Source organism: Microcaecilia unicolor, chromosome 10 (genome assembly GCF_901765095.1).
Source record: "Microcaecilia unicolor chromosome 10, aMicUni1.1, whole genome shotgun sequence".
In the NCBI taxonomy this organism is placed as follows: Eukaryota; Metazoa; Chordata; class Amphibia; order Gymnophiona; family Siphonopidae; genus Microcaecilia; species Microcaecilia unicolor.
The window spans coordinates 99,581,694-99,601,072 of record NC_044040.1 but is presented as its reverse complement, the minus strand read 5'-3'; the positions used below and the strand labels follow the sequence as shown (position 1 = coordinate 99,601,072).

The following is a 19,379-nucleotide window of genomic DNA, read 5'->3' as shown; positions in this document are numbered from 1 at the left end:
CCTGCTGTGCAGGCCCACTGGGACCGACCCCTTTGGGACCCGACCCCGAGGAGGCGTGTGGATTCCATGTCCTCCTCATCGGTACCAAGGAGAACTGATGACGTGCCTCGAGCGAAGGCTAAGAAGCATCGCCATCAGTCTCCTTCTAGACATGGTACCTGGAGCTCCGGGGCATCGAAGGATTTGGCACCCGTGAAGTGTCGACGCCGGGAGGACCGCTCACCCTCCATTAAAGAGGTGTCAGTGCATCGGTCATCGGACAGCCCAGTACCGCCTCCTCGCCCTTTGCAGATTCTGCCTCCGACTCCTGCACCAGCCCCACAGCCTTTCCCAGCGGACGAGCACATCCGAGCCATTTTCCCAGGTCTCTGAAAGGGCTGCTCCATCAGTCTGTTCCGGTACCGGGGGGTGCTTGCGCCTTCCGTACCGTTGATGGAAGCGGCAGCTGGCTCTGTGCCTGTAGTGCGGTCCCCGACGCCGGTACCGCTTGCGGCATCAGCCTCGGCTGTCACCCAGGTTGACTCCCCGTCGACATCGCTGGAGGAAGCTTCATCGCCGCCGGCATGGGAGTCGACCTCAGCATCGCCATCGAGGACGGGGTTCCTTGGCGTTGAGACGGGCCCGGTTTTGGACTTCAGTCAGAGAACTCTTGTTCGACACCAAGGAGGATGCCTTGTGGGAGGAAGAGGAGGATCCCAGATATTTATCTTCTGAGGAGTCTTGTGGTCTTCCCTCTGATCCTACTCCTTCACCGGAAAGAAAGCTTTCTCCCCCGGAGAGTCTTTCTTTCTCTTCATTTGTCCGGGAAATGTCTGTGGGCATTCCCTTCCCTGCGGTGTCTGTGGATGAGCCCAGGACTGAGATGCTCGAGGTTTTTGACTATCCTTCACCACCTAAGGAGTCATCCACTGTCCCTTTGCATAATGTCCTTAAGGAGACATTGCTTAGGAACTGGATGAAACCACTAACTAATCCCACCATTCCCATAACAGCTGAGTCCCAATATCGGATTCACGGAGAACCTGAGTTGATGAGAACGCAGTAACCTCACGATTCTATGGTTGTGGATTCCGCTCTCAAGAGAGCAAGGAGTTCTAGAGATTTTGCCTCGGCGCCCCCGGGATGAAAATCTAGAACCCTGGACTCCTATGGGAGGAAGGCCTATCAGTCCTCTATGCTCGTGTCCAAAATTCAGTCTACCAGCTCTACACGAGCATCCACATGCGGAACAATGTGAAGCAACTGGCGGACTTGGTGGACAAGCTCCCTGTGGAGCACACCAGGCCTTTTCAGGAGGTGGTCAGGCAGCTGAAGGCGTGGTGCAAATTCCTGTCCTGGGGTGCTTGCAACACTTTTGATGTTGCATCCAGATCTGCTGCTCAAGGTATAGTGATGCGCAGACTCTCATGGCTGCGCGCCTCAAACCTGGACAATCGAACCCAGCAGCGGCTTACGGATGTTCCTTGCCGGGGGGGGGGGGGATACTATTTTTGGCGAGAAAGTCGAGCAGGTGGTAGAGCAGCTCCACCAGTGGGAAACCGCCCTCGACAAGCTCTCCCGCCGGGCGCCTTCAGCATCTACCTCTACAGGTAGACATTTTTTCCAGGGGAGGAGGACTGCTCCCTATGCTTACAATAAGTGAAAGGTACAATCCGTCTTCCCGACAGCCTTCTCAGGCTCAGCCTCAGCGCGCTCGTTCGCGTCAACAGCGTGCGCCCAGACCGGCCCCTGCAGCTCCCCAGCAAAAGCAAGGGACGGGCTTTTGACTGGCTCCAGATGAGTATAGCTGCTATAAAAGTACCTGTGCCGGACGGTCTACCGGTCGGGGGGAGGTTAAAATTTTTCCACTAAAGGTGGCCTCTCATAACCTCCGATTGGTGGGTTCTTCAAATAGTCCGGTTAGGGTACTCCCTCAATTTGATCTCCAGACCTCCAAATTGCCCACCGGGAGCTCAGTCCTTCAGCTTCCAGCACTGGCAGGTACTTGCAGAGGAACTGTCCGCCATTCTCAGCGCCAATGTGGTCGAGCCCGTTCCACCAGGGCAAGAAGGGCTGGGATTCTATTCCAGGTACTTTCTTGTGCAAAAGAAAACAGGGGGAGATGCATCCCATCCTAGACCTAAGGGCCTAGGATGCTTTCCCTGGGCACCCTTCTTCCCATGATTCAGGAAAACGATTGGCTATGCTATCTGGACTTAAAGGAAGTATCTTCGATTCCGTCTGGGAACACAACACTTCCAGTATTGTGTGCTGCCCTTTGGTCACATGTCTGCGCCCAGGGTGTTTACAAAATGCCTAGCGGTGGTTGCAGCGTCACTACGCAGACTGGGGGTGCATGTGCTCCCTTACCTCGACGATTGGCTGGTAAAGAACACCTCCGAGACAGGAGCTCTACAGTCCATGCAGATGACTATTCAACTCCTGGAGCTATTGAGGTTTGTTCTAAATTATCCAAAGTCCCATCTTCTTCCAGTTCAAAAACTAGAATTCATAGGAGCTCTGTTGGACTCACAGGCGGCTCATGCCTATCTCCCCGAGGCGAGAGCAGACAACCTTCTGTCTCTTGTTTCCATGGCCAGAGCGTATCAGCAGATCACAGCTCGGCAGATGATGAGGCTTCTAGGCCATATGGCCTGCACAGTTCATGTGACTCCCATGGCTCGTCTTCGTATGAGATCAGCTCAATGGACCCTAGCTTTCCAGTGGTATCAAGCTGCAGGGAACCTAGAGGATGTGATCCAGCTGTCCACCGCCTTTCACAATTCCCTTCGGTGGTGGACGATTCGATCCAATTTGACCTTGGGATGTCCTTTTCAAATTCCTCAGCCACAACAAGTGCGGACAACGGATGCATCCCTCCTGGGGTGGGGAGCACAGGTAGATGGGCTTCACACCCAGGGAGTTTGGTCCCTCCAGGAATCGGGTCTTCAGATCAATCTCCTGGAGTTGCGAGCGGTCTGGAATGCTCTAAAGGCTTTCAGAGATTGGCTTTCCTATCAAGTTATTCAAATTCGGACAATCAGGTTGCCATGAGCAGGGGGGCACCGGATCTCGCCCCCTGTGTCAGGAAGCCGTCCAGGTGTGGCTTTGGGCATGCCAGCAAGGCATGCTTCTCCAAGCCATGTATCTGGCAGGCATAAACAACAGTCTGGCCGACAGATTGAGCTGGATAATGCAACCTCACGAGTAATCGCTCAACTCGGGCATTGTCCGCAAGATCCTTCTTTGCTGGATCTTTTTGCCACTCAGCTCAATCACAAGGCCCCTCAGTTCTGTTCCAGACTTCAGGCCCATGGCAGACTAGCATCGCATGCCTTTCTCCTGCATTGGGGCAAGGGCCTCCTGTATGCGTTTCCTCCCATACCTCTGGTGGGGAAGACTTTGCTGAAACTCAAGCAAGACTGTGGGACCATGATTCTGATCGCGCCTTTTTGGCCACGTCAGATTTGGTTCCTTCTGGAGTTGTCTTCCGAAGAACCGTGGAGATTGGAGTGTTTTCCAACCCTCATCACTCAGAACGAGGGGTCGCTTCTGCATCCCAACCTCCACTCTCTGGCTCTCACAGCCTGGATGTTGAGGATGTAGACTTCGCCTCCTTGGGTCTTTCTGAGGATGTCTCCCGAGTCTTGCTTGCTTCCAGAAAAGATTCCACGAAGAGGTGTTACTCTTTCAAATGGAGGAGGTTTGCCGTCTGGTGTGACAGCAAGGCCCTAGATCCTCGCTCTTGTCCTACACAGACCCTGCTTGAATACCTTCTACACTTATCAGAGTCTGGCCTCAAGACCAACTCCGTAAGAGTTCATCTTAGTGCAAATTGAAAATCTTTCTCTCTCACTGAGACACACAGAAACACACACTCTGTGTCTTCCTATCTTACACTCTCTCTCACAGACACTGTCTCTCTCTATCACACACTCTGAATCTGTCTCTCTCACAGATTCTCACTATCTCTGTCACAGATACTCTCTCTCTCACACATACACTCACTCACTGTCTCACACATACTCACTTTCTATCACTCACATGCATACTGTGTCATAAGTACATAAGTAATGCCACACTGGAAAAAGACCAGGGCTTTTTTTGAGGGAGTACTTGGGTGCTGAGCCCCCACAACCCACTACCCACAACTGTACAACACTACCATAGCCCTTTAAGGGTAACAGGGGTCACCTAGATGTGGGTACAGTGGGTTTCGGATGGGTTTTGGAGGGCTCCCATTTACCACCACAAGTGTAACAGGTAGGGGGGATGGGCCTGGGTCCGCCTGCCTGAAGTGCACTGCAGTACCCACTAAAAACTGCTCCAGGGACCTGCATACTGCTGTGATGGAGCTGGGTATGACATTTGAGGCTGGCAAAACAATGTTTTTTATTTTTTGGGTGGAAGGGGGTTGGTGACCACTGGGGGAGTAAGAGGAGGTGATCCCCGATTCCCTCCGGTGGTCATCTGGTCAGTTCGGGCACCTTTTCAAGGCTTGGTCGTGAACAAAAAGGGACCAAAGTAAAGCCGGCCAAATGCTCATCAGGCCGGCCTTCTTTTTTCCATTATCGGCCAAGTCCGGCCATCTCTTAACCACGCCTCTGTCCCGCCTTTGATGCACTGCCGACACGCCCCCTTGAATTTGGCCGTCCCTGTGACGGAAGACAGTTGAAGCCAGCCAAAATCGGCTTTCGATTATACCGATTTGGCCGGCCTTAGAAGAAGGCCAGCTATCTCCCGATTTGTGTCAGAAGATGGCCGCCCTTCTCCTTCAAAAATAAGCGGGACAGTAACATAGTAGATGATGGCAGAGAACGACCTACACGGGCCATCCAATCTGCCCAACAAGATAAACTCATATGTGCTACCTTTTGTGTATACCTGACCTTGATTAGTATCTGCCATCCTCACAGCACAGACCGTAGAAGTCTGCCCAGCACTAGCCCCACCTCCCAACCACCAGCCCCACCCCCTACCACCGGCTCCGCCACCCAATCTCCGCTAAACTTCTGAGGATCCCTTCCTTCTGAACAGGTTTCCTTTATGTTTATCCCAAGCATTTTTGAATTCCGTTACTGTTTTCATCTCCACCACCTCCTGCGGGAGGGCATTCCAAGTTAGTTGCTGTTGAGACTTGGAAGGAGGAGGAAGTGCTGCCAGAGGCTCTGCAGGCTTCCGGGGGGAAGGGAGTGAGGCCTAGCTCCTTCCCCAGAAATGAGGAAGGTCCCTGGGGAGCGGTCCTCAGGAAAGCCCCAGGCCAGGGGGTCTCCTGGGGCCAGGGACCAGAAGGCCAGGAGAAGTAGTTCCCTCTCTGGCAGGGCTCCAGAAAGGAGGGAAAGGAGCCCTGTGGATCGAAGAGTGCAGGCTTCCACGGGAGGAACCCAGACCGGTACCCCCCTCACAGTGGCACGCTATCTAGCAGGTAAGGGGGGGAGAGAGTTGGGGGAGGCCCCAGAGAACAGCAGATCGGAGAAGGAGAGGGAGGAAAGAGCAGAGGTAATGGAGATCTGCCGGGAGGCCCTACCGATGTCAGAGGAGGAGGACAGTGACTCCTCAGAGGAGGAAGATTTCACGGACTATTGTCAGGATCCAGAGGACCTGAACAGTGGCCTGATTAAAACGGTGAGAAAGATAAAAAGCACAGAAAAAGAGGTGATGGAGTTGGGGAAACGTGTTAAAATGGCAAAAGCCCTGTGCAAACTAGCCCCAGTGGAGCACCGCAAGACTTATACAAAGGAGGTAACCCGTTTACTCAAGCTTCTTCAAAAGAAAGAACATTTGCTGGGGGCATTGAAAAAGGGCCCTGGGAACCCTATGAGAGAAGTTTACATCAACCGAGAAAGAATGGCCTCGGGGGGAAAGGCCCTGACAACCTTCAAACAGTCACAACAGCAAACTGAGAAGGAGAGTAGGAGCTCAGACCTTGGACCCCAGAACACCCAGGGGCCAGAGGAGCTTCCTGGGCCCAGTACCCAAAAGATATTACAGTATATGCAGTACCTTGCTAGTCAGTCTGGGTCCCTTCTGGCAGCTGGTGGGGCTGGAGAGGCATCCTCGTTAAGGGAACCTGAGGTTGGAAAAACTGAACAGGAAAAAAGTTTTAAAACTCAGATTTTTCATCTTGTAGAAACAGGGGATGGAAGTTCAGGAGAGACTCTTTTCTACACCAGTGATGGTGGAAGCAGAAATAAAAAACTTACCTGAGCAAGAGGTCAGCAGAGGCAGTTGCAGCCACAGGTTTTATGCCCATTGCCTGCAGCAGGAGTTGAGAGCAGGAGACAAACACTGACTCCATTGCAGTTGGGGAGGCCCCGCCCACACAGCACTGAGGGGCTGGAGGTCACAGCCAGGTAGGCTGCAGCACTGCCAAAGACTGAGAATGGTGAGGTTTTAGCAGAGGAAAACCTGGTGAAAGAGAGTGCTGCAGCTGGACGAACAGCAGGGGAAAAGGAGGGGTTCTCGATGAAGAAGGTACAGGAGGATCAGGAGTGTTTGCAACAAACCGGCCTGGCAGCAGAGCAAGAGGCTCCAGCCAATCGGGCAGTGGGAGCAGGAAAGACTGCAGAATAGCTACAAAGGCTGGCAGGGGAAATAGCTGCAGCGCCAGAGGATTCCCCATTTGTGAGAGGGCAGGCACTTCTGGAGTGTGGGAAACCCGCCCGCTTGGCGAAACAGCGGGGCTGGAGGAGCCAATGGAGCAGAACGTTGGGGGAAAAAGGGACCCGGTCCAGAGAGCAGGTTTTGGGCGGGAGGGAGGGGTGCTTGCCTTGCCATGCGCACCAGACGTAAACTTAACTGGTGGTAACAGGGATTCTGATTCCGGCCAGGCAGCGGGGGGGGGGGGGCGAGCCATGGGGGGGGGGTTGGCTCTGGGGGAAGGGGTTGGTTCGATGGGAGGGGGAGGGGGGCAGGGGCACTGGGAGGGGACCAGTTATATAGGGGAACCTGCTCTCAAAGTTCCTACGGACCAAATCGATGGGGAGACAGGCAGGGTTTCTGTTGCAGGAGGCATTGAACTGATGGACACTGTGACTGCAGGGGATACGAGTGCTCGGGGGGGTGGGGGGTGCAGGGGACCAAGGTTTGCTGGTTGAAGGGGTACAAGGCATGTTGGGGGGAGGGATAGGGAGGGAGGGGAGGGAGGCTGAGAAAGGGGGAAGGCAAGAGAAGGAGGATATGGTGCATCAGGAGCGGGGGGGGGGGTCCCCGCACTGGAGAAGGGGGGGACGGTGGGGGGGTCCATCCTTTGTGGTGGTGGTGGGTGGGGGAGGCGGGCTCAGGGGAACTAGGGGGGTAGGGGGCAGTGGGGAAGAGTGGGGGGGAGGCCAGGTTCCCAAAAGGAGGAATGTGGTACAATTGAGATGGGTGGGGGAGGGGGGATGCCAAGCAGGGATGCAGTCCTGAGATTGGTCCTGGGTCTAGGATTCCTCCCAGAGGACCTCTATGCCTGTACTCATCCGGTGAATATACCAGAATACAATGTTAGCTTTCTAACCCAGCGAGGCATGGAGGTCTTCTGGGAGAGATACGAAGGGGTACGGGGGGAGTGGGGACTGGAAGAACTACCGGGCTGTACCGATCAGCAGACCCGACCTGGTGCAGGTAACCCTGCTGGTTCGAAATGAGTCTCTATCAGGGGCGGACCTGGCCTTCTGGCTACAACGGTATGCAGAATTGCGTACCCCCTTGTCCAAACTCCCGGACCCCAGTAGGGTGTGGTCGGGAGGTTGGGGTGCGCAGGTTAGGCTGAGGCAGGCAGGGCATGTCACCCAGCACATTCCCTCCGCGGCGTTCATCGGCAGGGATCGGATTCTCTGCTTTTATAAGGGGTAGCCACGGCAGTGTCACAAGTGCAGGTCATTTAGACATTTTAGTATGTCATGCCCGGTAGTGCAGTGTGGAAAGTGCGGGTCTAAGGAGCATCCCACGGAGTCCTGTATGTCTATTCGGTGCAACTTGTGTGGGGGTCTGGGGCATGCATTTCGAGCCTGCCCTTGGGCCTCCCATAATGGGGGAGAGGAGGAGATAGGTAGGGATGGTTCAGGTCAGGGGGAGGGGGGAGGGGAAGCAGGCCACGATCAGGTTCCCGGGGCGGGGGGAAAGGGTCCGGGGAAGGACAGGGACCGGCAGAGGGGGGGGGGCTTGGGGGAGGGTCGGAAGCGACAGGAAGGGGAGGATGAGGGCTGGACGCGGGTGTCCAAGAAACAACGGAGAGGAAAGGGGGGAGGGGGGTGGGAATGGGGATAGAAGTAGGGAATAGATTCAGGGGTTTGGAAGACGAGGGAGGGGTTGAGGAACTGGCTGGTGAGGAGGTAGAGGATGGGGTAGCCGGCAGGATGGGTTGGGAGGTAGGGGAGAAGGAGTGAGGGGAAAAACGGGTAAGAGGAATGAGAAAAAGGGGGCGGAGGGTTTTGAGGGACAGGTAGGGGGGAGGTGGGTGGATCGGGGGAGGTGACGGCTGATGCAGGGAGGGCGGAAGAGGAAAGGAAGGTAAGAAAGGATGTAGTAATGCAGGCCCGTGAGGGGAGGGAGGAAGGGTCGGAGGTGGGATTGATGGGAAGGGTGGAAGAAGAGGAGGTAGAAGGGGTGGAAGAGGGGGGAGAGGAGGGGGGCAGGTCGGTTGCTGATCCCCAGGGAGGGAGGGAGGTGGGTGAAGACAAAAAGAAGATAGGGAGGAAGAAAGCAAGGGTGGGGGGAGGGATGTTTAAGCTAGGGGTCCGGGATTGGGCGAAGGAGGAAGAAGGGGGTGGAGGGGAAGGGACCGCGGATGATGGTGTGGAGAGGAGGGAAGGCAGCCAGGAAGGCGGGGGGTGTGGTAGCAAGGACTGATGGCGGAACTGCTATTGGTGTTCTCCACACTTAATGTGGCTAGTGTCGCCTCCCAGAGGGCAAGAAGCTTGGTATTTGATGGCCTCTCTGCTGTGGCGGCGGACTGTTTCCTCCTCCAGGAGACCCGGTTGCAGACGCTGGAGGACATTCGGCGGGCAAAGAGGGCCTGGAGATGGGGACCCTCTATCTGGGGTCTGGCCGGGGAGAGGTATGGAGGATAGGCATCCTCTTTAAGACCAATAAAGTAGAGATTCAGAGGGTGGTGGAGCTGGGTATTGGTAGGTGTTTGGTGTTGGACGTAATATTGCGGGGGGTGGCCTTGCGGGTGATTAATGCATATGGACCGCAAAGCAAACAGGGAAGGTCTGCATTGTTTAACAAAATTAAGCCTTACCTATACACTTCAAGGCAGTTGGTGTGGGGAGGAGACTTCAACACTATCTTACGGAAAGAGGATAGTGGGGGGCGGGCAACACAAGTACGTTATGATGGGGTTCGACTAGCGGGGATTATGAAAGGAGCAGGGCTGGTGGATGTACATATCGCACTTGGTGGTGGGAATAAGGGTTTCACCTTTTCACGGGGCACCTGTAGGAGCAGAATTGACCGGTTTATAGTTCGGGAAGTGGCATGTAGGCAGGCACCTAGGGTGGTGAAAGTAGATTTCTCTGACCACAGGATGGTGATGATAGAGTTGGGGGGAGGGGGGGCGTGCAAGCTAGGGAAAGGGTTGTGGAGATTGAATCTCAAATGGTTGAAGGAGGGGGTGTTGCACCAGGAGTACCTGGAATTCCTAGCAGACCAGGTGTCCATTCAGGGTGTCTTCCCTTCCCTCAGGGACTGGTGGGAAGTACTGAAACACCCACCAGAGGGTTTTTTCTCTGTCAGGCAAGGCGGCAGGGAAGGGAGGCCACCCGGTTGGGGATCGCCCTGAGAAAGCGACGGGATAATCTAATTTCCTGGGGGGGGGGGGGGGAGGAGGGAGGATATTGAGGTACTGCAGCAGGAGGTTGAAAGAGTACAGTACAACCGGTACTCTTCCCTCGTCTACGAGCGGGACTTCGGGAAGCTGCTTGGTCTGGACCCGTATGACTGCTGCAAGGAACGAAGGGAGAGGAGGGTGGTGGTGGGGTTTAGGGATGAGGGGGGGGGGGTGCTCCAAGAGTCCAGGGAAGGTATTTTGCGGGTGGTGGGGACGCATTTTGGGCGGGTTTTCTTGTACCTACAGTTGGGGACAGAGGCCATGGGAAGATACATTGAGGGGACCCCGGGGGTGGGTAACTGGGGGCCACATCTTCAGGTCTTAATGCAGCCGTGGACGCTGGGTGAGGTGGAGGAGGCCATTGGGGCCTTGCGGCGCAGAACAGCGCCAGGGCCGGACGGACTTCCGGCGGAGTTTTACCAACGGTTCAGGGACCAGCTGGCGCCGCTCTTGCTGGAACTCTGGAAGGAGGCGCGAACAGGGGGATCCTTGCCGGAGTCTATGGGAGGATCAGCATTGGTCCTCCTTAGCAAAGGAAAGGATCCTCAAGACGTGGCGAACTGGCAACCAATAGCTCTATTGAACAGCGACCGGAAGATCTTCGCCCACATGCTTCATGCTCGCATGAGGAAGGTCTCCGGTGAAGTGCTGGCAGTCCTGCAGAGGTGTGGGGTCCCAGGAAGGGGGGTGCTGGAGGCAGTAGCCTGGGTGAGGGAGGGCTTGGAACATAGCCGGGTGGGAGATGGTAGGTTGGTCGTGGCCTTGGACCAGGACAAGGCTTTCGACCGAGTGCAGTGGGGGTTCTTGTGGAAGGTCTTGGATCACTATGGCTTCCCGGGGGAGTGGATCGCACAACTGCAACTGTTGTATGCTGGGGCGCGATTTTTTCCCCTGGTGAATGGATGGAGGGGGGCGGGGGGGTCACGGCAGGGGTACGGCAGGGGTGCCCATTGAGCCCCCTGCTGTACGCTTTCGCCATAGATCTCCTGGTGCGGAGGCTGGGAAGGGGGGTGAGAGAGGGCTCAGTGGGGTAGAGGTTGGCAAAGGGAACGTATTGAGAGTCATCGCTTATGCAGACGATGTCACTGTTTGGGTGGCAGACCAGAGGGAGGGGAGGATGCTGCGGGAGACCCTTGAAGAATATTCCAAGGCATCGGGGTCACGGGTAAACCTGGGTAAGTGTACTAGCTTGTGGGTGGGTCCAGAGGAACGGCGATTTAACCTAGGGGGCGGGTTTCCTGCAGGGATTGAAAGAATGCGGGTGTTGGGAGTGTATTTTTGGGGGGGGGGATTACGGGCGGAAGAGTTGGGAGCAAAAGATATCGGAGGCAAGGGAAAAGGTGGATCGTTGGAAGGGGTGGCGGATGTCCATGGCAGACAGGGTCCGGTTGTTGAAGACCCAGATAGTCCCCATGTTTCTCTTCTTGAGTTACATCTGCCTTTTGCCGGAATGCTATTTCACTTCATTGTACAGCGTGTTTTTTCAACTTTTGTGGGGCAACAGGATGAACCCGGTAAAATGCAATATTACTTACTGTTCGTGGGAGGAAGGGGGGGTGGGGATGGTAAACCCTGTCTTGCTATTCTCCTCCCTGTTCATCCAGTTTAACCTTGGGTGGGGGGGGGGGGGGGAGGGCCGGAGACCCCAGGGTGGGCACAAAGTGTTGTACAGTGGTGGGAGGGATTTTGGGGCCCTTGGTGGGGGGGGGGGGGGGAAGGTGGGGAGGTTGCGGAAGGGTTTCCCGGAGGGTGTAGGCTACTACAAATCCTCAGTAAAGCTGGTCCGGTTGTGGGACATTACATGGGAGGAAATAAGGGCGGGGCAGAGGGAGAGCTGGGTGGAGCGGGTTCGCTCCCAGCATTTCTCATCTCCCCTGACTCTGGGATGCTCCATGGCCCGTGCTGAGGCAGGGCCTGCGCTTTATTTCATCTGGACGACTCCCGAACAAGTACAGGGACATTGCCTGACTGTCCCTTCACGGTAAATTTTATGTTAGGGCAAATATGTACCGAAGCATGCAGGACCGAAACTGCCCGAGGGGGGAGTGTGCTGGTCAGCTGGAGACGATGGACCACTTCCTTATGGAGTGTCCATTCTCCAGAGCAGTTTGTGGACGAGTGGCCGCCTTGTTGGCCATCCCCAGCTTCATGTCCTACACCTATGCAGACTGGGTGTACGGGAGACAGCAGGGGTCGGGGCGGCTGGAGCCAGGTACCGCCTTCCTCATATCAGTTATTATCAGGTACTGCCTGGGGTGGCCCGATACAGGGTGTCTATGCGCCAGGAGTGCAGGTCTGCTGAGCAGGTTTCCTGGGACGTTGTCCGAGCCGTCCAGGAATTGGCACGCTGGGAAAAGGTGGGGGGGGGGGGGGGGTACATAATTTTGGGGTTTGGTGGAAGCAAGTACGCTTGAAGTTGATTTGAATGTATGGTGTGGGGGGGATTTGGGGGGGACGGGTTTTGTATAAAAGTGTAGTGGGGCTGGTTTTACAACGGCATGATGCAATGTCTTGAATATTGTTTTTCCGTTTTATTTAATAAAGGAATTCTCCAAGCCTCTTTGCCTGCGATTGGAGGTCACTCACAGGAAATTTCATAAGAGTCTCGACTCATTTTTCTCCTCACCTTTTGAAGTGTACAGGGCAAAATGAAAGGTGATCAGTGTTAGGTATGGGTAGACAGACCAGCTCTACTATCTGTACTATTTTTTCTACCTCTTTGACATTTTGGTATTAAAAGGTGGTATAACAAAACCTAATAAGTCATAAAACATAAAAACGTTTTAAAAACAATCTGCTAATACCCTCAATGGACAGGATGAACAGAAAACTCACATATGTTATTTCAGGGCATAAAACTTACATCTAATTGTTGAATGATATCCCAGGTCACAGAAAGTTCATATCTGTATGCCACATTGGTGTTATAGAGCATAAGAAGATCATACATAATATGCGCTCTCTCTCTCTCTCTCTCTCATACTGTAAAGATTATTTTTATGGTGGGACGAGGCTACCTGTCTCCAGATCTCATTAAAGTGCGGAGTAATTGTCCCAAAGCCATGAAGAGACTAATGGCAGATTGCCTGAAGAAGAAAAGAGATGAGCGGCCTCTCTTTCCACAGGTTAGAACCGCTCATGCTTCACATTAGTCAATATAATAGTCCAGTGCATTATAATCCACTTGGGCTTTTATTAATGGATTATGTCATTAAGCAGAGGAATGTCTTCAAGATACACTTCTCATGAATTGCATTTTACTGTATCATAAGTTATTCAGTTGAAACATCATTTACTTCTGCTTTGTATTACTACTACTTTTCATTTCTATAACACTACTAGACAAATGCATCACTGTAACAAACACAAAAGAGACAGTCCATGCTTGACAGAACTTACAATCTATCCAAAGCAGGCAAACAGGACAAAAAAAGAAATTAGGGGCTTTAATATATTATGGGGATGATTAAAATGTGGGTATTAAACAGGTGAATAAGAGGTTAAGAGTTAAAAGCAGCCTCAAAAGGGTGGGCTTTTAGATTGGATTTGAAATGAGCCAGAGACAGAGCATGATGTACTAACTCAGGAAGTCTATTTCTGGTGTATGGTGCAGAGAATGGAGTTGGCAGTGGAAGAGAAGGGTACAGATATGAGTGACGTACTTGAACAACAGAATTTCCGGGGAGGGGTGTAAGGAGAGATATGTGAAGAAATATACTGAGAAGCTATAGAATAAATATACTTGTAAGTCAGTAAAAGAAGTTTGAACAGTATATGGAAATAGGATAGAGAGCCAAGGGAGTGACTTTTGGAGATGGGTTATATGAGTGTAGTGACATTGGTGGAAGAGAGGTCATGCAACAGAATTTTGAATAGATGGAAAGGGAGACCTGTGAGGATCAGATTGCAGTAGTCTAAGCAGGAAGTGATGAGAGAATAGATAAGGGTTTTGGTAGTGTGGTCAGAAAGGAAAGGATACATTTTGTTGAAATTATAGAAACAACAGGTTTTAGCAGTCTATTGGATATGTGCAGAGATAGAGAGCGAGAAGTCAAAGATGACCCCAGATTACGAGTTGAAGAGGCAGGAAGGATGACAATCTTAGCCACCAAAATAGAGAATGGGAGGAGAGTTCAGTTTATGAGAAAGATAAGAATCTCAGTCTTGACTTCCAGTGGAGCCGCGGGTTAAGATGGCCGCTGTGGAGTGAGCTCCATAGAGCCCTGAGTGAGGCCCCCAGACCCGAGGGTTCCAGACTCCCTTCCGAGGAGTGAAAATTGCACCTGCAGCTAGGGCGGGAGATGAGAGGCGGAGGAGGTCTGGAGAAGTCGGTGTGAGCCGCTGAAGGTGGACGCGGTGGATTTCCCCTCCCCCACGTTGGAGACCATGAGTAGGTTGTGTAGGAGGTAGAGAGTGTGGATGAAGGGAGCGGATGGCAGCACGATAGTGTGACGGAGCGTGGTGGAGGGAAGTGGATTGCCATACCGGCAGTGAAGTGGCCGCGGAGGTACAGGAGGGAGAGGCGGAATCGAAGGGAAGAGAAAGTTGGAGTGCATCCACTGAAGTGCTTCAAAGGAAAAAAAAAGTGTGGTCGGGCGGCCGGGTAGCAAGCATGGCAGTGAGGAGTCTCTGGCTGATAAGGCTGTCTGATTCGGGCAGCTGGGCTACAGGGACAGCTGCAATCTGAATTGCCTCAGGGTAGTGCTGGAAGAAAGAAGATATAAAAACGAGGACAGAAAGTCATTGCCTGAGAGGGCTGTTTTATGGTGCAGTCCCGCGGGGGTGAATAGTAAAAGGGTGGCACCCTGAAAGATAAATTGGACTATTGAGCAAACAAGGAAGAAGATAGGAGCAATACAGGATGCCACCAAAAAAGAATTAGGAGCGATTCCGATATATGGCGGAACAGACTGGAAAGGTGCAGCCGGAGGCGGGGGGGACCATATCAGAGAAATGAGAAGATGGAGGTGATCCCCTCCGATTCCGAGGAGGAACCCCAGAAAGAGGTACCTGAGAGCACTGAAGAAATCACGAAAGCGGAGGTAGTAGGCTGGTTCAAGGAATTGAAGAAGTGGTGTAGCAAGGGCGGGGCGGTCCGCCCCGGGTGTCACCAGAAAGGGGGGTGCCGCTGCTCCCGCTGCTCTTCTTCCTGGCGCACCCCCCCCCCCCCCCCCCCCCGCACCAGCCCTTTAAAAAGAAATTACCGACGCGATAGCGAGCACAGCACCTCGTGTGCAAGTAAAAGAAGCGGATCCGATCATCTCATTGGGCCTTCCCTCACTGTCCCGCCCTCCTCTGACGCAACTTCCTATTTCCTCTAGGGCGGGACAGCGAAGGAAGGCCCAATGAGATGATCGGATCCGCTTCTTTTACTTGCACACGAGGTGCTGCGCTCGCTATCGCGTCGGCAATTTCTTTTTAAAGACCGGGTGGCAGGGAGAAGACGAGGCAGGGTGAGGGTGGGGGACAGATGGGGTGAAGGTGGGGGGGACTCGGATAGCAGAAGGGACTGGGTGGGAGACAGATGGGGTGGGGGGCACTTGGATAGCAGAAGGGACTGGGTGGGAGACAGATGGGGTGAGGGTGGGTGGCACTTGGATAGCAGAAGGGACTGGGTGGGAGACAGATGGGGTGAGGGGGACTCGAATGGGTAGAAGGGACTGGATGGGAGACAGATGGGGTGAGGGTGGGGGGCACTTGGATAGCAGAAGGGACTGGGTGGGAGACAGATGGGAGAAGGGGCATGGAGCTGGAACTGGGGTCTGAAAAGTGAGCAGGAGGGAGAATGGGGTCATGCCTAGGGCAGGGGTGGATGGGAGAATCAATGGATCTGGAACTAGGGGCAGCCACAGGTGGGAACTGGGAGCCGAAAAGAGGGGGCAGTGAGAGAGGGGGGCTAGATCCTGGATGGAATGGGGAGTGAGAGGGAGGGCAGACCCTGAATGGATGGGAGGGGGAAAGAGAGAGGGCAAATGGTGAATCGAAGGAGCAGAGAGAAAGGGCAGACAGTGGATAGAAGGGAGTGAAAGAGCAGACAGTGGATGGAAGGGGGCAGAGATAGAGGGCAAATGCTAGAGGGAAAGGAGAGAGAGAGGGCAGATGGTGGATGGAAGGGGGAGAGAGAGATGGCAGATTGGGGCAGATGGTGGATGGAAGGGGCAGAAATAGAGGGCAGATGTGGATGGAAGAGACATTAGAGAGGGCAGACACTGGATGGCAGAGAGAGAGCGAAGACAGATGCTGGATGGAAAGAAGATGAGGAAAGCAGAAACCAAAGACAACAAACTGTAAATATATATTTTTATTATTTTGCTTTAGGATATAGTATTTTAGCTGTGTTAATAAATGTTTATAAATAGAACATGTAAATAAGGTAATCTTTTTATTGGACTAATTTTAATACATTTTGACTTAACTTTCAGAGAACAAAACCCCCTTCCTCAGATCAGGATAGGATACTGTAACAGCACTATACTGTATTGACCTGAGGAAGGAGATTTTGGCCTCTGGAAGCTAAATGTATTAGTCCAATAAAATGGTATTATTTTATTTTCTGTATTTGTTTTATTTCTATTTGTTAATTTGTAAAGTGGTGATTGGTATTTGTTAGTTTTTTCAAATTTACATCTGCTGTCTTTGTATTTTGCACAGTACTAGGAGACATTTTCTGTTTCTGTGGTGTTGCATTGTATGCAGAGTCTGGCATCGGGGGTTCAGTTTAATTTTTGTCTAAATAGAAAGTTTATGATTACTTATTCTATAGTGGATTAGGGTGTATCTGTGTTTGTGAAAAAGACATGGCTTTCAGTTGGCATTGACTGTGCAGGATCGACGATCTTTACTATTCTGTCCGGTTTCGTTTTACAATAAGTGAATTGATGTTCTAGTGCTCACTGTAGTGCTTAAGATGCTTTCCTTTTCCTTGTGTGACTCTTAGAAACGACTGCTTATGGTATGGTAGAATTGCTCTATAGGTCGTGAGTGTTTTGTATTCTCGGTATGCCTAGTACTGGATTGGGGGGGGGGGGGGTTAAAAAATGACCAGCCCCGGGTGTCAACTACCCTAGCTACGCCACTGAATTGAAGTCCAAAATAGAGGGAGTCCGAAAAGATATTCAAAGCTCTCTCAAAGAGATCCGGGCGGAGATCAGAGACCTGGGGTCTCGTGTGGATGAAGTGGAGGAGAAGATGGAAATGGCCCAGGCAGAAATGAAAAAAAAAAAAAAAACAGGCAGAGACACATGTGGATGCAATAGAGATTTAGCAGTTAAAGGAACAGGTGGAGGATCTGGAAAACAGATTGTGCCGCAATAACCTGCGGTTCAAAGGAATCCCGGAGCTGGACATTTTTACTAACTGTGAGGTGGTGAATAAAGAACTGTGCCAATATATTTTGAGTTCGGATGAGGGGAGTGTGCAGGAGTACATCGCAGTGCAGGGCCACATCGCAATTCTGCCCCGAGGGACATAATAGCTTGTTTTCTGGATTTCCCTACTAAAGAAATGATCCTGTCTAAAGCAAGACAACAGAAAGTGATTCAATGGAAAAATTATAGGATTGGAGTGCACCAAGATTTGGCTGGAAGTACGCTGCAAAAACGCAGATCATTGAGGGAAGTCACAGGATTCATGCGAGCTAAGGGGATTCGATACAGATGACTTTTCCCCTTTGCAATGTGGCTCACGGTGGAAGGAAAATCGAGGAAGGTGAAGACACTGGAAGAAGTGTGGGAGGCTTTAAGAGCGCTGGGCTGTGCGGGAGTTCCAGTCCGGAAGCAGCCGGCACAGTCGGTGGTAGAACCCAGAACGGATTCAGCTTGGCAGGTGGTGGCAGCTTGTGGGAAGAAGGTGGACCAGAGGGCTTCCTGATAACCAAAGTGAGCGAGAGCAGACATGTGAATAGTGAAATTGCAAGGACAATGAATATTCGCAATATTTTGTGAGGAGATGATCCTATGTGGGAATTGTAAGGAGTTGGGGGTGGATTAGGGCAGGTAGGAGAGGGGGATACCTATGGGTCATTAGGAATAGAGAGGAGAGGGTGGGATTGGAAGTAGAAGGGAACTGATGTCTGAATGTATGGTAAAAGGGGGGGAAGTAAGGAGGGATAGAGTAAGGGCTATATCTAGATGTGGTTCTGTACGGGAGGGGTTTGGGAGTTTAGGGGTGCGTGGAGGCCTCGGGGGGAGAGGGAAGTGCTTCTTTATTTGGCTGATCGATTCGAGCACGAGGGGAGGGGGATGGGGGAGGGGAGGGATGGGGATAGTGGGGATGGAGGGGGAGGGGAGGGGGAAGGGAAAAGGGGGGAGAATGGGCAAGAGAAGGAGGGGAGGATTTATGGGAGGGGAGGGGGAGTGAGAAGGAGAGATATTAGAGGTGGTATCTTGGAATGTTAATGGTCTTAATAACCAAGGAAAACGAAGTAGAGTTATGAAGGAATTGTATAGGCTGAAGTGGGATGTGACCTTCTTGCAAGAGACACACTTGAGACTGAGGGATGTGCATCTGTTATGAGGTAAACCTTATAGGGAGGTGATGGTGCATCAGGGCGAGGGAGGGAAAAGGACGGGAGGAGTGGCCATCCTTATTGGGCAGAAATGTGGGTTGATCATTACGAACAAATTTAAGGACACAACAGGGAGATGCGTAGCCATTAGGGGACTGTTGCAGGGAAAGGAGATTACGTTGGTTAACATCTATGCCCCTAATGTAGGGCAGTGGGGATTTTATCATACTTTATGGCAGGAGATTCAAGGACGTTTTGCAGGGCAGGTGATTGTGGGCAGAGATTTCAATATTGCCCCAGATGCCCGATTGGATCACTCTGGGGGAGGGGGCACAAGACAGGTCCTGGGAGAAAGGCACTACATAAATTTTTGAGACAGATGGAGTTGGTGGACTGTTGGAGGATGTTGCACGGAGTGCAACGGGGCTACACGTTTTACTCCCATGTGGCATGTTCATACACCAGGATAGATGGGTTGTGGGTTCATCGAAATAGTGCGCAGATAGTAGAGGTGGCGGAAATAGAACCCATTCAAATTTCAGACCATGCTCCAGTTTGAATAAAAGTAAAAGGACTGGGGCACAAGAAGAGGACTAGCTTTTGGAAACTTAATGAATCTCTATTGGGGGATGAGAGGATGAGGGAGGAGATACAGTTGACGGTGCAAGAATACTGCAGATTAAATGATACAGGGGAGGTAAATGACGGGTATTGAGGGTTGCGTTGAAGGCGGTTGTGCGGGGGGTCTTGATTAAGTGGGGAGCCCGGAAGAAAAGAGAGAGGGGTCACAGGTTGATGAATTTGCATGAGAGTTTGAACAGGTTGGAGAAGGTGCACCAGCGAAATCCCTCCCCCCGGGTATGGGCTGAGCTGAAGAGAGTCAGGGGGGAGTTAGACCAGGCCCAGATGGCAGAGGTAGAATATATGAGAATGAGGCTCAAACAGCAGTATTTTGAGTTTGCGAACAGATCAAGTGCTATGCTGGCCCGATGTCTGAGAGCTCGGAGGGGGAGATCCTTGATACAGAAAATAAAGGACGAAAGGGGAGGTTGGGTATATGCAGATTCGGACATTGAAGGG

General features: G+C 52.5%; 1 protein-coding gene across 1 annotated transcript in view; it reads left to right on the top strand.

Annotated features, from left to right (window-relative positions):
* Positions 1-19,379, top strand: part of BRAF (B-Raf proto-oncogene, serine/threonine kinase) — a 1,688,602-nt gene that overhangs the window by 1,482,336 nt on the left and 186,887 nt on the right. The window contains exon 15 of the mRNA XM_030216338.1: positions 12,784-12,918. Coding sequence (XP_030072198.1) covers positions 12,784-12,918 — 135 coding nt within the window. The remainder of the gene's footprint in view (positions 1-12,783; positions 12,919-19,379) is intronic.